This window comes from Mirounga angustirostris, unplaced genomic scaffold (assembly GCF_029215605.1).
Source record: "Mirounga angustirostris isolate CCGP_5_RB_7025 unplaced genomic scaffold, mMirAng1.0.hap1 SCAF_9, whole genome shotgun sequence".
Lineage (NCBI taxonomy): Eukaryota > Metazoa > Chordata > Mammalia > Carnivora > Phocidae > Mirounga > Mirounga angustirostris.
In genome coordinates this window covers 117,293,046-117,309,327 of record NW_026991717.1, presented here as the reverse complement: position 1 = coordinate 117,309,327, position 16,282 = coordinate 117,293,046, and the positions used below count along the sequence as shown (strand labels likewise).

At 57.2% G+C, this 16,282-nt stretch overlaps 1 protein-coding gene across 4 annotated transcripts in view; it reads left to right on the top strand.

Moving 5' to 3' along the window:
* Window positions 1-16,282, top strand: part of LTBP2 (latent transforming growth factor beta binding protein 2) — a 103,125-nt gene that overhangs the window by 83,942 nt on the left and 2,901 nt on the right. The window contains exons 18-35 of one of the 4 annotated variants that reach the window (XM_045901233.3): window positions 442-561; window positions 5,588-5,707; window positions 6,792-6,914; window positions 7,146-7,271; window positions 7,714-7,839; window positions 8,605-8,727; window positions 8,831-8,956; window positions 9,357-9,479; window positions 10,162-10,293; window positions 10,568-10,693; window positions 11,198-11,341; window positions 12,216-12,407; window positions 12,529-12,612; window positions 13,337-13,465; window positions 13,760-13,897; window positions 13,983-14,150; window positions 14,440-14,721; window positions 15,709-15,858. In XM_045901233.3, coding sequence (XP_045757189.2) covers window positions 442-561; window positions 5,588-5,707; window positions 6,792-6,914; window positions 7,146-7,271; window positions 7,714-7,839; window positions 8,605-8,727; window positions 8,831-8,956; window positions 9,357-9,479; window positions 10,162-10,293; window positions 10,568-10,693; window positions 11,198-11,341; window positions 12,216-12,407; window positions 12,529-12,612; window positions 13,337-13,465; window positions 13,760-13,897; window positions 13,983-14,150; window positions 14,440-14,721; window positions 15,709-15,858 — 2,532 coding nt within the window. The remainder of the gene's footprint in view (window positions 1-441; window positions 562-5,587; window positions 5,708-6,791; window positions 6,915-7,145; window positions 7,272-7,713; window positions 7,840-8,604; window positions 8,728-8,830; window positions 8,957-9,356; window positions 9,480-10,161; window positions 10,294-10,567; window positions 10,694-11,197; window positions 11,342-12,215; window positions 12,408-12,528; window positions 12,613-13,336; window positions 13,466-13,759; window positions 13,898-13,982; window positions 14,151-14,439; window positions 14,722-15,708; window positions 15,859-16,282) is intronic. The other 3 variants (XM_064571354.1, XM_045901234.3, XM_045901235.3) reach the window with 3 other exon arrangements.

The window sequence follows — 16,282 nt, the reverse complement described above, 5'->3', positions numbered from 1 at the left end:
GCTTCACTAGATTGCAGCTGCCTGAGATGCTCTTTCTCTGGCTGCTTAATCCCTAACTTTAAGGAAGTCCCTTAAGAACTCTAGGAGCAGAACTCGGAGGAGGTATTGGGGTCAGGAAGGGGATTTTATTGGCCTCCTCAGATCATGCCATCTGGACGGCCATCTGACCTCAAGACCAGCCCTTTGCCTCAGGGTGAGGAGACAGATTTGAGGGTCCCCAAGGCCCCCCAAAGTAGTGTCCCAGGGAGAAAGGAACTCAGGGGTTTGCAGAGGCCTGAGCTAGATCAGCCTCAGACCTGGCCTGGGAGCCCCCACCAATCATGGCTGCAGCAAGGATGCCTTTCCCACTGGGGCCTCAGCATGGTGTCCTTGTCCTCTGAAGAGATGCCCAGGACTCCCTGCAGGGCTGGCCCAACTCAGGACTTTTCTGTGTGTTCACAGACATAGACGAGTGTGAGCAGCCAGGGGTGTGCCGCGGGGGACGATGCACCAACACGGAGGGCTCGTACCACTGCCAGTGTGACCAGGGCTACATCATGGTCAGGAAGGGACACTGTCAAGGTGAGAAATGAGATGAGGGAGGGCAGCCAGCCACCCCACCACCTCTTGGTCCCTCCCCGGGGCGCTGTCTGCCCCCACCTCACCTTCCAGCTTGTCTCCGACTGGGCCCGTTGATACTGAGCTCACTCCTGTGGACAGAGACCTGTCTGGGAATTCATGAGGCCTTCCATCCCCTCAGTGATATTTTGGTGTCCTGTCTGCCCCCCAAAGCAGGGGAGCAAAACCAATGTTATATACGTGAGACCCCGGAACATCCCTCTATACAACCCTTCCCCTTGCCTTGAGTTCTACCGCTCTCCTATATGACAGAGGAGAAGTTGGTCTCTCTGGGAGGAGCTTGGGGTGCAGCCCTGGCCTACTTGCTAAAGCTTGTTAGGCTATGAGCTCCTCGGGGCTGGACCCTATCCTTAGATGACTCATGTGCAGACACCTGAGAAATGTCCTGCATTGGACAAATGCTAGCAAATGCTAGCTGAATGAGTAAATGAGTAAAGAATGAATGCACGAGCCCCGATCGTTGCTCCATTTCCCAGGCCCTGCCAAAAGGCGGCCGTGACATTGCCAAGTGGTCTCCTCACAGGCTGGCTGGAGGCTGCTATCACGCCAGCTCCTGGCAGCTCTGCGGCCACCCCCTCCTTGCCAGGCTGGGGTGTCAAATGCTTGCAAGAGGCCTGCGTTATGTGCTAAGACTGGCCGAGATAGGAATGAAGGGGGGTAAAGCAAGGTTCTCTCTGGAAAGAAATCCTGCCCTTGACCCAAGTTTAGGACTAGCCGCCTGCCAGCCTCCAGGTTCTTCCAGGCTGGGACTTGCCCTGGTTTCACAGGGTCCTGGAGGTAAATACCTTACGAAGGGACAGTGCCCCTTTCCAATGCCATTACCAAGGAAGCCAAGTCTGGAGTCCTAGAAGGTCTTAGCAAAGGGGAGAGGTGGCTGGAGGTGGAGGACAGACAGCTCTCTATCTGCATTCCCCGGGGGTCACCTTCTCCTCTCAATGCTTCCCTCTTGGAGTTCTCCCTTTAATACCCTGGCCTACGCACAATTAAAGCCAAAATGCACTCTCTTTGTCCTCATGAGCATGAAGGAGTCAGAAAGCCCGGCATTTTCCAGGAGAATGGAGAGTGAGGGAGTTAGCTTTTGCTGGGTGTATTCTACGTGCCAGGAGCTGTGCGAGGACTTGATAGATTACCTCGTTTAAGCATGACAACATGACAAATTTGACATTAGACTTTATTTTAAAAAAAAAAAAAAAGCAAAACTAAAGGAGATGAACCAAGAAAATACCAGGACATTAAAAAGACCAGATTTATACTAACCAGTCCATGTTACAGGCACAGGCTCTGGTAGAGACGGGCCTGGGATTGGCTCGTCTTGACATCTGAAAATGCAAACTGTAATGCCCATCTCAGAGGCCCTTGTGAGGACCAAATAAGCCAATACATACGACAAGACCTGCAGTGCACAGGGAGTGGCATTTCTATGTGAGGGCCCCATTCTTTTTTACCTCTAGACTCCCCCCATGCTCCAGTCCATGACTCTGGATCGTCCCCTTCCCTCCCAGAGGAAAAGTTCCAGACGCGCCCCTCGGCTGGGAGGTCAGGGTGGGTTTCTGGCCCCGGGCAGATACTCAGGCTGCTGAAAGACAGCCTGGTGTAGCCTGCAAACTCCTCCAAGGTTTCCATCAGGAACCACAGACCCAGCCATCACCCCGGGAGCCTGGTCAATTTCCTCTCCCTCTTTCTTCTCGCTCCAACTGAGAAACCACTCTCTCCATTTCAACTCAAAGTCTCTGGTGGAAGGCCCAAATGTTCTGGACAGTGGCCCATCCAAAGTCTCAGTGGCATTTCTGTCATACCAAGACTCTGGGTTCCCATGGAAAGGGGTTAGACCCCTTGCAGACTGCCAGGCCTTTCCTGTGCCCCAACCACATCCAAATTCTCCCGAGCTTCTGGCCCCAGAGCGCCCTCCCGCTCCCACCCCGTGCTCTCACAAGGAGCCGAAATGGGGACCCTTACACATCCCCATGCAAAGGCTCCAGGATCTTCCCAGGGTGCAGAGCTGGTTGGCAAGCTGGCCCCGGGGCGCCTGTTTCCCTGGGTCTCCTGGGGTCTCTTCAGCAACTCACAGCAAGAGGGTATGAAGTTTTAGTCCCATGGCCTCATTCTTTGGTGAGCAACATATGTTGAGGGCCACCTGTGTCCCAGCCACGGGCTAGGAAAATACAGCGATAAGTAAGACAGATAGCTCCTGCCCCCGGTTACCAAGCTATTAGAACCTACCAAAATATATGGTAATCTTAGATTAAAATTCAAATCCTATGGGATGTCTGGGTGGCTCAGTCGTTAAGCGTCTGCCTTCAGCTCAGGTCATGATCCCAGGGTCCTGGGATCGAGTCCCGCATCGGGCTCCCTGCTCGGCGGGGAGCCTGCTTCTCCCTTTCCCTCTGCCTGCCCTGCTCTCTCTCTCTGTCAAATAAATAAATAAAAATCTTTTAAAAAAAATAAAATAAAATAAAATTCAAATCCTAGACTAATATTGCAGAACAATCTGGCTCCAGTCCACATACCAGGTTGGTAGAACAGCCTCAGGAAAGCTAGTGACATCAGAATCTGTGCCCTTAACACAGACCGGTCAGAAGTGGAGTCTACTTCATCTGGAATCTTTATCTGGCTCCTTTCGAAGGGCGTGGCAGATGGCTCTGACATCCACTCCCATCTGGGAGAGCCTTCCCTCTCCCACATGCTGACCGACCTCTCGCATGCAGTAATCGCCGGCGGGGCTCTGGTCTGAGGAAGGAAGCCAGCAGTGGGGTGCCGGGACAGACTAGGTTATGCTGCATTAATGAGCAACCCCAACCTTCATGACTTAGAACGCAGCAAGTTTATATCTGACCAATGCCACGTGTCCATCGTGGGTCAGCTGAGGATCGTGCCCCACATTTCCTGACTCTAGAACTCGCCGAAAGGAATAGCCAGTGTCTTGAATGTGGCCAGTCTCCATGGAAGAAAGGAAGAGCACTCTTCAGAGTGGTTCACGATTATGCTTTGGTCCATAAATGACACACTTCATAGCTCATGAGCCAGCACTAAGGCCCTGATCCCACCCAACCACAAAGAACCAGGGGGCACAAGGCCACCCTGGCCCAGCAAGGGGAGAGCTGGAATACTTAGTGAACACCATCAGTACCACGAGTCTCCTAATGCCCAGCGTAAGACACTTTGTGCACCACCTCCGCGAATGTGCCCAGAACGATTGCAGCAGGACAGACATCATCAGGGCTCTTTGCTCCTGCTAAATCTAATCTCCTTCCTACACTGCCTGATCCCTGCAGGAGAGATCCAAAGACTTCATTTTTCTCAGAGTAGTCCTAGAAAAGGGTCCTCACCTCTGCCTCTTTATCTCCTGAAGCAGGGATTACTTATCATTCCCAATGGCTTTGCCCATCTTCCTCCTGTACCTCAGCCAAGGCCCCGAGGCCATGGTGTTGGCTGCTCTCTCCTGGACGGCCAAAGTCAGTGGTCCTAGACCCTTCAATCCCCCTCCTCTGTCTTATTCTCTCCATCTCTGTCTTTACAGAAACCCTTAGAATAGGTTAGTCCAGTGCCACCACAGCCCACCCAAGGGCTCTTGGCTACCCTCTTTGTAGAGATGAGCCTTATCTCAGTGTCCCCAAGATTGCCTAGGGGTTCTGGGTATCTCCTTGCAGATACCCACCTGAACAACCACCTGCCCTGTGTATATCTTCCTCTTCTGGACCCTTGTGGTGAAATTTTGGCCTTGAGAGGGTCCCAGTTCCCTGGGACAGAGGGCTTTGATGTGGCCTGACTTCTGCAGAACAAACAACCTCAAGGGAGACTCATTTTCACTCTTCACTTCAGGGCCCATGTCCTGTTCTGTGACAACAGCTGCTGGCTTTCGTCCCTTTGCGGAAAGTCTGTGTTCTGACCCTTGGCCCTGCCTCCTGCATTCCCTCCATGGGTGCTAAGTAGGTCTTCCTCTTGGGCAGGAGGGCTCCTGAATCTGCATAAGCCAGTGGACTTCCTCCAGGAGAGTGACAATTACCCTTTTAGGAAGAATAAATCCTCTTGTTTCCTCTGGAGCTCAGTCAATCTGTCACAAATAGGGACTGGGAGCCTCAACACTGAGCCCGAGGCACATCACGTCCTCCTGCAGTCCCAACCCGGAGTTCAAGCCCTGCGCTGTGACCTCCCTCAGAGCAAGTCCCCTGTGTGCCCTGAGTGATGGACTTCCAGATATGCCAGGTGGCACCAGGAAGAACACTGCCTGCAGTCTCTGGGAGCAAGACCTCTGTCCTCCTCCTTGCTGTCCTTCTCCCAGGACTGGCTGCTCCTCTCCCTCCTCGGGTCCCCTCTTCCCGTTTGTCTGATTGGTGCCCAGGCTCACCCTTTCTGACTCTCTTCTGGACCTCACCAGAGTGAGTGCTGGGAGCCCTACATGGTTCTCAGCTGGAACAAAAGTCTCTCCAGCCAAGAAGCCTTGCCAGCCTCCACCCGTGACTCTGCATCGGCCTCAGGGCTGGTTTTCCCGAGATTGGAGGTCATCCTCAGTTCCCCTCTCCTGCTGCAGGAAAGCCTATTTTGCCTCCATTGCCCAGCTGGTGATCCGTTCTGGGGCCTCGGGGACCTGCTGTGCAAGCGTAAGCCATCCCGGTTATGTAGAAGAACAGGATTCACCCAGGCAGCTATGAAGGCCCTTCCCAGCGGTCCAGTTCACAAAGCAGAGCTCTCCCACCCTCCCAGGGCTAATGGTGACCATGGCCTCTTGCCCCACCCAGGGAGTCTCCCTTTCTAAAGTTCTTCTATCTCTCTCTTTTGTCCGGGACAGTGGGTGGGAGGTGGAGCTGGAAACACTGGACAGCACTCACTTTTTCCTAGTTTCCGTCTGGACAGAACCTGGCATCCCTCCCTCTCCCCGACCAAGGGCAGGGTCAAGGATTGGCTTCCTCACAGAACTACCCATGTGCTGTGGCTCCCAGGGATCACCAAGGGAGGGGATGTTATTTTGCAGATATCGACGAATGCCGTCACCCTGGCACCTGCCCCGACGGGAGATGCGTCAACTCCCCCGGATCCTACACTTGCCTTGCCTGTGAGGAGGGCTACCAGGGCCAGAGCGGGAGCTGTGTAGGTGAGGGCCGCTCGCCAAGGCACTGAGAGGGCTGTGTGGCCTTGGGACCTCCGGTTGAGCCCACACACAGGGAGGGAAAGAGACAGGCAGAGGGAAGTGGCGTGGAGGCCACTGTCCTCCCTGACCTGGCTGGGTTCCCACATGACGTTGGCCATGAGATGGGTGTGCTTGGGTGACTGCTGCTCTGCCCTCTGAATCGGCTTGGGCGGGGGCCCCTTTGGCTCCTTGGCCATGTCCATCCCGGAGCTACAGCCCAAGGTCCCAGAAGCTTTTGTGGCCAGATCCTGCTGGGTAGAGTGAGTTGCCAAGAATCTTAGGAAGAGGCTAACTCTGGTGGTGTGAGCTCACAGCCAAGTCCTGCTGTGGTTCCCGGGCAGGAGGGGCCTTTGGCATCTCTACAGCAATGTCTAAACAGCAACACCTCACCAACAGGGGTGCTCTTCTCCCCCCAGAGGGGGCTGCGTGTCAGCCATAGAAGGAATGTTCTTTCCTCTCAGTCCCTGCAGGAAGAAGGGCCCAGGGTTCAGAATGCCGGGAGGGACTGAATTGTGAATAGATGCTTTGAGGCTCTGGCGAGGGCAGGCATTTCCCAGGCCCTTAAGACTGCCACTCAACCACCCAGGCATAGACTGGCCTCTCTCTGCATTGCCCACTCACATACTGAAGCTGGTTGTTGGGCTGGGAACATGGAATCATACCAGTTTGGCTGGCAAGTAGGAGGCCAGAAAGGTTTAGATCTACTGTAAAGTGAGTCAAGGGTCTAGGACATGTCATTCCGGGTGTCCTCAGATGGGCCAAACCAGCCCCAAGGCTGAGGGACCTGGCTCCCTTTTCTAGGACATATGCGGAGTGCTACGTGTTACTAGATAGAGCTGCAGTGGGCTCAGGCGGGAAGGGCACCCTGCCCTTCCTAGGTAGAGGGGGTGGCCAGGAGCAGGAACGACCTCAGCGCCTTCCCAGGGTGGCCTATGCCCCCTCTGAGTGCTGATTCCCTGGCCTCATCATTAAGATGCCCTAAGCCTGACAATGGGGACTGCACGAAGGACAGGAGGCCCGCCCGCCATCTTGGACTTCTCTCCCACAGATATAAATGAGTGTCTGACCTCCGGGGTCTGCGCCCATGGAAAGTGCATCAACCTGGAGGGCTCCTTTAAATGCTCTTGTGAGCAGGGCTACAAGGTCACCTCAGATGAGAAGGGCTGCCAAGGTACAGCGATGCTAAAGCACCTTCCTCTGCAGGCAAATTGGCCTGCAGCTCCTTCCCTCTGCACACTCACTCCTAATCCAGCCCTGCATGCGCATCCCTAACCATGCTGACCCAGCCACACATCCTGCCAAGACCCGTCCCTCGCCTTACCCCTGCCGACCTGTCAGTCTCCGGCTGTCCTGCCACGTCTGTCCTGCAGAGCCCCACACAGAACTCACTGGCCTGTTTCAGATGTCGATGAGTGTGCCAGCCGGGCCTCGTGCCCCACGGGCCTGTGCCTCAACACGGAGGGCTCCTTCAGCTGCTCGGCCTGCGAGAGTGGCTACTGGGTGAACGAGGACGGCACTGCCTGTGAAGGTAACCCCGGGGAGCAGCTGGCGGAGGGGGACCAAGGATATAGGCCTTCTTACCTCCCAAAGATTCCTCTGTTCATCCCCCAGCTTTGGGCTGCTGCTGAGGGTCTCCAGGCTAGACTAGAGGACCCTAGAAATAGACTTGGCCCCAAGGAGAGCATCTGTTGTCATCATCCCCAGGTTTGGAGGTGAGGACAGAGGGAAAAAAGGGAGTCACAGAGACAAGAGGGAAGCTGATGGCAGAGCTGCCCCCAGAGCATTCTGAGGAAAGGGGGACCAGGGTTGCCCCACAGAAGGCCCACAGCCAGGGCTGCCTCCCCCCAGGGGCCCGGAGAAAGGCCTACAAGCTCAGAGAGGGAGGCCAGAGGTGTGGGGAGCTTCCTGCCTGGCCGGGTAGAGGGAGCCCTCCCGGGCCCCCCAGGTGACTGGCTGGCCGTCTGCCACAGACCTAGATGAGTGCGCTTTCCCGGGAGTGTGCCCCTCAGGAGTCTGCACCAACACGGCCGGCTCCTTCTCCTGCAGGGACTGCGAGGCGGGCTACCGGCCCAGCACCCTGGGCCACACCTGTGAAGGTGAGAGCCCCCTTCCCCCTGCCACCATGAGGAAGGGGAGCACCGATGGGGTGCTGGAGACTAACCCACCACCCTTAGAGAAGGGAGTGACCAGACACAGCAGGGACTGCTTCCGGGCCAGGGGCCGCTCGGTAGACCTTGGATGGCATCTGAAGGACATCTATCCTTACCCGTCCCTCAACAGGGGTTGGAAAGACGGCTGCCAGTCTGGGTCTAGGGGCCAGTGAGCCACCGGATCGCAAGCTGCAGGGGAGTTTGTTCCACACGCAGCCTCCTGGGTTCTTTGTCAGGGTGGGAGCTGGGAGCGGATTTTGGATAACATCGGCCTGTCCCAGGCAATCCGTAGACCTACTTCAAGAACGTAGTTTCTGTGACCTTCTCCGGTTCTCGGCATCTGTTTCCTTCATTGATTTCTCATTTGTTTTCCCATCGCTTCTCCGTAAAATCTGAGCTGTCTCAGCCACGGTAAGGGCAGTGAGTTTGGCCACCCTAGGCCAGGGCTTCGGGGAGAGGCTGAGTGTCCCCAAGGGCACCGTGTGGGCAGCTGGAGAAGGCCAGCTGGGCTTCTCCAGGCAGAAGTGGAAGGAGCTGCAGTCACGCTGCTCCCGGAGGCCCCCTCCCCAGCTGTGCCGCTTTACAAGGGGATGACGCCCCTCCGGGTCCGGACTCCCCAGGCAGGGCACAGACCCTCTGGAGACCTCCCCGTTGCCTCCTGCCCTGGGAGGTGCCGCCACAGGCTGCCTTGCTCCCCGTGTGACCCTGTAGATGTGGATGAGTGTGAAGACTTCCGGAGCAGCTGCCGGGGAGGCGAGTGCAAGAACACAGCTGGCTCCTACCAGTGCCTGTGCCCCCCGGGCTTCCAGCTGACCAATGGCACCGTGTGTGAGGGTGAGTGGCTCCGCATGCCCATCGGGGACTGTGGGCCGTGAGTGGGGGTCGGGGGAGGTGGCAACACGCCTGGGAGACACCACTGCCTGCCTTCTCCTTGCAGACGTGGACGAGTGTGTGGGAGAGGAGTACTGCGCACCCCGTGGCGAGTGCCTCAACAGCCACGGGTCCTTCTTCTGTCTCTGCGCACCAGGCTTCGCCAGCGCAGAGGGGGGCACCAGCTGCCAGGGTGAGAAGCCAGCTGGGCCATGTCCACTTGCCAGCAGCAGGGGCTGCCAGAGGCTATGTCTAGACTGAAATACGGTGCTCCCAGCCCCACCCAGGGATGGGAGATGGGAGGCTGAGCGATGACAGGGAGCCAGATGTCAGGAAGGCACTCAGAGTCTTTCAACAGGGCCTCTCCGCCATGTCTACGACAGACAGGCGCCCTCTGAACCCTTTGGGTGTCATCCTTCTGCCCTTGATAGTGCCTCAGTTCCAGGGCTCCTCCCCGCAGCCTGGCCTCTGGCTTCCAGCTCAGGACACTTCCTCAGATCTTCTAGCCCCAAGCCGCTCTCCGGCTGTCCTCTGGGCTGCTTTGGGCCCCCGGGCCCTGTGGCTGGGTCTGCTGACAGGGGGCTCTATTCTAGATGTGGACGAATGTGCAGTCACGGACCGGTGTCTGGGAGGACACTGTGTCAACACCGAGGGCTCCTTCAGCTGTCTGTGTGAGGCCGGCTTCCAGCCCTCCCCAGAGAGTGGGGAGTGTGTGGGTAAGGGCTCCAGGGGGCGTGGATAGGGTGCTGCCTCACATTGCCCACCTCCACCCCTGCCTGGTCCTCAGCTCCCCAGGACCAGGCACTGCAGCTTGCAGGAAGCAGAGCACTTCCCACAGATTAATCATCCAATGGATAATGCATTTATTGAGCCTCGGCTGACTCAGGGCCTATCCAAAGATGACAAAATGAAGATAATCATAATCCTTGTGCTAGCAGAGCACACAGTCTAGTTTTTAAAGCCAAATTGATTCAATAGACATTAAACCCCTGCTAGGTTCAATGTCTTTTGCTAGGACAAATAGTTATGGATAGTGTTGAAATTGAGCAAGGCAGACAGATATGAAGACAATTTTCTGCAGTACACTTTGGTGAAGGTTTTATATAAAGAGAATCATAAAGTACTCTGCTACAGGGAGAAGGGGCTGGGGGAAAGGGTGTTGCAGGCAGCTAGGAGCTCAGTGCTTTCCTAAATCCCATATAGTTCTCTACCTAGACAATCATCCCTGCTGGGTCAGGAGAAATGATCCTGAACTTGTTTTGGAGTTGAGATGAGCACGGTAATTTGTAACAGATCAAGGACCCCGAAGGCTGTGGGACATGACCTTGTAATGCCAAGGAGGTGGGGCCAGAGCAGTGACCTGCCCATTTCTGTCCCCTCTCTTGGCGCTGGGAGCAGATGTTGACGAGTGTGAGGACTATGGAGACTCGGCGTGTGGGGCCTGGAGGTGTGAGAACAGCCCTGGCTCCTACCGCTGTGTCCTGGGCTGCCAGCCTGGCTTCCACATGGCTCCAGCTGGAGACTGCATCGGTGAGCAGGAACGGGGAGGGTGGAGGACACCTATTTTTCACGCATCCAACTAGAAACACCTTTGTCCCGAGGACTCCATTTTTGTAGCGGTTTGAAGCTGCGTGTTTTCCATACAGCAGGGCTTGCACAGAAATTGAAGAGGAACGGTAATGTTAGAGCGTTCTTGTCCTGTGTTTAGAAGTCACTTTTCACAGACCTTGATGTCAATAGACCAAGTATTCCCAGCAAATAGAGCAAGAGTGCACCCTACACTCTGGCCCCCACTGTCCCACAGACATAGATGAGTGTGCCAACGACACCTTGTGTGGGAGCCACGGCTTCTGTGACAACACCGACGGCTCCTTCCGCTGCCTCTGTGACCAGGGCTTCGAGACTTCGTCCTCCGGCTGGGACTGTGTTGGTGAGAAGCCTGCAGGCTAGCCAGGCTCGGGGCCAGGGAAGGGAATGTTCAAGGTCACACGGCTCCATAAGAGGTCCTCAGAGAGTGGGCAAGGAAGGGTGAGTTAGCTCCACCCCGCAGCGGGCACCCTGACCAGCTCAGTAGGAGAAGGCTGGCCATGTTCTACCAGCAGGGAGAGCGAGCACAGTAGTGAAGGCGCACCGCCCTTCTCCAGAGCCCCCATGGCCTCCAGAGGCGCGCTGGGAGAATGTGCACGGAGGGAGGGACCCTTCCTCTTGGTCCCTTTAGTGATCCTTTTCTGCCACCCTTCTCGCCTCTCCCTTCTGATGCTCTCTGTTCATCTGTTCCTCCTTCCTGCTAACTCCCTTCTGCTCTTCCCCTGAGACCTAGCCGGTTTCTTTTGAGGGGATGAGAGGAGGATCCGCCCACTGGGCTGGAGGCAGAGGGCCGGGGGGACATGGGCTGCGTCTTCTCCACCCCCAAGCCTGTCCTCGTGCCTGGCAGACGTGAATGAGTGTGAGCTCATGCTGGCGGTGTGTGGGGCGGCGCTCTGTGAGAACGTGGAGGGCTCCTTCCTGTGCCTCTGTGCCAGCGACCTGGAGGAGTACGACGCTCAGGAGGGCCACTGTCGCCCGCGGGTGGCTGGAGGTGAGCACGCCCCATACTCTACGCCGTCATTATGCATGAGCACTCTGCGGCTTACAGAGCACTTCCACTGCTCCGGCTACTGAGAGGGAGCCCGGGCCGGGCCCAGGGCCGTGTGCGCAAGGGTGCTACTTAGGACTGGAGTAGAACAGAGTGAGGAGTCAGAGTAGGGCAAACGTCAAGACAAGAGGACGCCTGTCCCAGGTCAGGGAATGTCCTGGAGGCTCGGGGCTGGGACAACCCTACAGGGGGCTCAGGAAGAACGGATGCCAACTTATGGAGCCTAGGGATCTCAGATTGAGCCTCAGAGTGACCCCAGGGAGCCCTTCGGTGAGGGAGGCCATGAAGCTGAGCTGAGCCTCACTCTCTCCTGCCCACTCCACCCCAGAGCTGTTGGGTTCAGCCTCTCACCCCAGGCTGGCCTAGGACTCAGATGGCCTCCTCTGACTTGGGGAAAATGAAAGCAAGACCTGGAACAAGGAAAGGTGGGAGGGGCTGGGGTACAGTGCGGGCTGAGGAATGGAGGGGCTGCCCATATGGTAGACCACGGACTGGGGGCACCTCCTGTACTGGGGGCGGCAGGGAGCTATTCCAGAAAGAGTAGGGGTTTGAGCACCAGAAGAACTGGGGTCAGTGCCACTTAATAGCTGGTGGCCGTGGCAAGTCACGGAGCTTCTCTCAGCCTCAACTGCCTCATGTGCAAAAGGGGGCTGATAATATAATGCTGTCAAGAGCATCAAGTGAGACAATACAGGTAAAAGCATGCTGTACACTGTGAAGTGCTATATAAACGTAAAACCATGAAAATAAATTCAAAAGCTAGGGTGCCCCAGAGGGCCAGGGACAGACAGTGATACAGGGCATCTATCACACGCAGGTCAGAGTATTCCTGAGGCCCCGCCAGGGGACCGCGCCCCCGGCCCCATCCGCATGGAATGCTTCTCCGGGCAGAACGGCCAGCTGCCCTGCTCCAGCCTTCTGGGCCGGAACACCACCCGGGCCGAGTGCTGCTGCACCCAGGGTGCCAGCTGGGGGGATGCCTGTGACCTCTGCCCAGCTGAGGACTCAGGTAAGGCCCCCAAGGGTCCCAGATGCTCACTGTCAGCTCTGTACAGTGAATCTGGAAGAAGGGGAGAGAGGAAGGGGGGCAGAGCCCTTCTGCCTCTAAGCTTGGATGCCTCCCTGCACAGTTGAATTCAGTGAGATCTGCCCTAGTGGTAAAGGCTACATCCCCGTGGACGGAGCCTGGATGTTTGGACAGACCACGTACACAGGTAACCTCCCTAGAGACCCTCCTCCCCAAACTCCACTCACTTGCGGGGGCCCACCCTGGTCCTCCAGGAGGCTCCCGGGAGAAGTTCTGCATGCAGCCCCAGCCTCCCAGGTCGCTTCCCTCATTCCTGTCCCAGGGCTGACTACCTGCAGATTTGCAGCTGAAAGGTCTGCCCTGAGTCCCTCCTGGAGGTGTCCATATAACCCGACCTCGGTTCCTCTGCTCCCCCAAGGCTGAACCCTCCAGAACAAACCATGATGCCATGACTAACCCAGTCATGGGGCACAGGGTCAGGGTGGGGAGTACTTCTGTACAGAGACAGCTGTTTATCCCCCTGGCCCCACTTACAAAGCCAGAAACTTCGGGGAACCCACACTCAAGGTGGGTAGTTCAGGTATGAGCCCTTCGGTGCCCTAATCCTGAAGCTGGAGACGGAAATAGAATAGAAACAGAAGTGGCTTTCCTTAAGTGCTTGCTATGTGCCAAGCACTATGTAAGCACTTACCTATATTAACCTTTTAATCTTCATAACAGCGATAAGAGGTTAAGTCATAGTAGCCACATTTTTCAGGTAGGAAACGGAGGCAAGGAGAACTCAGTTGCCCAAAGTCACCGGACTAGCAAGTGGCCGCGCCAGGATTCCCACCCAGGGAGCCTGGCTTTGGAACCCCTCGTCTTAAGTTCTGCTTCGTCCAGCTCCTCCCATCGTCTCTGCCCTCCCACAGATGCAGAGGAGTGTGTGATGTTTGGGCCTGGTCTCTGCCAGAACGGCCGGTGCCTCAACACGGTGCCTGGCTACATCTGCTTGTGCAACCCCGGCTACCACTACAACGCCGTCCTCAGGAAGTGCGAGGGTGAGGACGCACACCACCCCTCCCGGGCCCCATCAGTGCTGGCGGTTCCTGATGCAGCCGGCGGGCCGGACGGGAGGGGAGCCGTGGCGCTGTCAGGGCTTGCATGTGAGCCCCTGTCGGAAAGGCATCCCTGGGGAGGCGCCTCGCAGGCTGGGCTGGGTCAGGGGATGAGGGGGAAGCAGGGTGCTACTCTTCATTATCAGTTACCAGAAAACCTCCTTCCACGAAGACGGTCCGTGGGCAAGCTGCCTTGGTACTGCCCCACACATTCCTTCCTTCTTTCCGCCACCCCAGATCACGACGAGTGCCAGGCCATGGCCTGTGAGAATGGTGAGTGTGTGAACACCGAAGGCTCTTTCCACTGCTTCTGCAGCCCCCCCCTCACCCTGGACCTCAGCCAGCAGCGCTGCGTGAACAGCACCGGGAGCACTGGTCAGTAGGCCTGGAGCGGTAGGGCGGCAGGGAGACTGGCTCTGGGCTGGGAGGGCTCACGTGCCCCTGGGCCCTGTGCCACCAGAGGACCTGCCTGACCACGACATCCACACGGACATCTGCTGGAAAAGAGTCACCAACTACGTGTGCAGCCAAGCCCTGCACGGGCGCCGCACCACCTACACGGAATGCTGCTGCCAGGACGGCGAGGCCTGGAGCCAGCAGTGTGCCCTCTGCCCCCCCAGGAGCTCCGGTGAGAAGGGTGACCCGTGCCTGCTCAGAGGGAGGGGCCCTAGGGAAGGGGATGCTCTCACCTTGGAAGGAGGGATTTAGAAGTAGAGCAAGCAGAGTGTGGCCCTGTCTTCCATCCCTGCTGCTTGGGGACAAAAGGGGGGGCGGGGGGGGGGAAGAGTACAGCCGGGAGCTCCCGGAGCGGACCAGTCCCAGCATGTTCCCTCTCCCCGGGCAGCGAGCCGGGGGACAGCACACCAGGCTTTAGCTGGCAGGAACTTGGCAGCTTCTGTCTCCCTCCCCCCTGACAGAGGTCTACGCTCAGCTGTGCAACGTGGCCCGGATTGAAGCGGAGCGGGAGGCGGGGGTCCACTTCCGGCCAGGCTATGAGTACGGCCCTGGGCCCGAGGACCTGCACTACAGCCTCTACGGCCCCGATGGGGCCCCCTTCTACAACTACCTGGGCCCTGAGGACACCATCCCAGAGCCACCCTTCCCCAACACAGCCAGCCGCACCGGGGACCACACACCAGTTCTTGAGTCACCCCTGCAGCCCTCGGACCTCCAGCCCCACTACGTGGCCAGCGGGCCAGGTCTGTGTTGCTGCCCACATGGGGAAGCTGTGGGCCCCGCAGCGGTTTCTCTCCTGCCTCCTCTACCTACTGATCACTGCCGGCAGGGCAGGGCCGCAGAGGGAAGACCCACCGAGCCCTCTCAGGTCACTCAAGGGCCAACTCCAAATGCCCGGCTCAGACCCTAACAACTCTCTCTGATAAACTGGCACAGGGGACACAAAGAGGTACAGGACACCACCTCGACCTCAAAAGCTTCCCTGAGGGAGCTGAGAGAACAAGGGAAAGCAGGTACACTCCGCTCTGTGTTTCTCCCTCCACGCCACTCAGTGTGCAGAATAACCTGCTCTACGAGCTCACACTTGTCACCTGAAATGTGCGCTAAGGATTTCTAATCACTTTAAAGGCCTGCTCTGGTGACTCGGTTTGTTGGTGGCAATGACCCCAGCATGCAGGACTGGGATTCTAAGAAGCCAGGCCTGGCACCTGTGCGACAGACGTAGCTGCCATGAGCACAGCCCCTGCGTCAGACTAAGGCTGCGCGGGGATTAGGGGCCGGGTCTTTCTCAGGGGTTGGGAGCTGCTTAGAAAGGAGAGATTCAAGCAGATCCCTAGGTTCCGCTTTGCGTTGAGTGAGGGTAATCCCCTCTTGCTGCCAATCTCCTCCCCACAAAAAAACTATACAAAGATTTTAACCACCACCAACCACAACAAAACTAAAACTGTAGACACCCACTTGCTCCGGAGCCCTGGCACTGTGAAAGTAGTGAGTCTCAGCCTTCCCGGAGCTGACATTTAAAGCACAGCATGTCTCTGCCACCGTAAGTGATGACACATACTTATTTCTTAAGGGTACAGCCTTTTATTTCAGCAGCTTTCCGTGAGGCGTTCAGATCCTCCCAACCCTGACCTTAGGAGTTCAACAGGAGCAGCCCTTTGTGGTGGAGGGTGAGGGCCCCAGGGTCAGGTGCAAGGCCTCAGCTTCCTTCTCTGACTCCCTCCTACCAGAGCACCAGGCCGGCTTCGAAGGGCTGCAGGCAGAGGAATGCGGCGTCCTGAACGGCTGTGAGAATGGCCGCTGTGTGCGCGTGAGGGAGGGCTACACCTGTGACTGCTTTGAGGGCTTCCAGCTGGACATGGCCCACATGGCGTGTGTGGGTAAGTGTTGATCTGAGTGGCAACGCCCAGGGAGCAGGAGGACCCTGATGGCTCCAGGTGGAAAGGTCAGACCAGTCGCACTGCTCAGTTAGAAATACAGGACTGAACTTAGGGTGGCTGGGAAACCCACTGCTGCCCCCTAGTGTGGCGTCTGGAGCCAGGCCAAGCCGTGAGAGCGTGCCAAAGGTCTCCTGCTGGGTACAGAAAACCCTTTCATGGAGATTCCTAGGCAGAGGAAAGGGACAGGGGAGCACGGTCACTCTCAGGGGCACAGCATGGGTTCACTACCACCTGCTCTGTGTCTCTGAGAAGCTTAGTTTTGGGCAGTGACTTCGGCTTCCGGCTGCCACGTGTAGGATTCCACTGCTGGGCAGGGGCCAGAGCTTAGTGGCCACAGCAGCAGAGGGACCCGGGCTCCCTACAG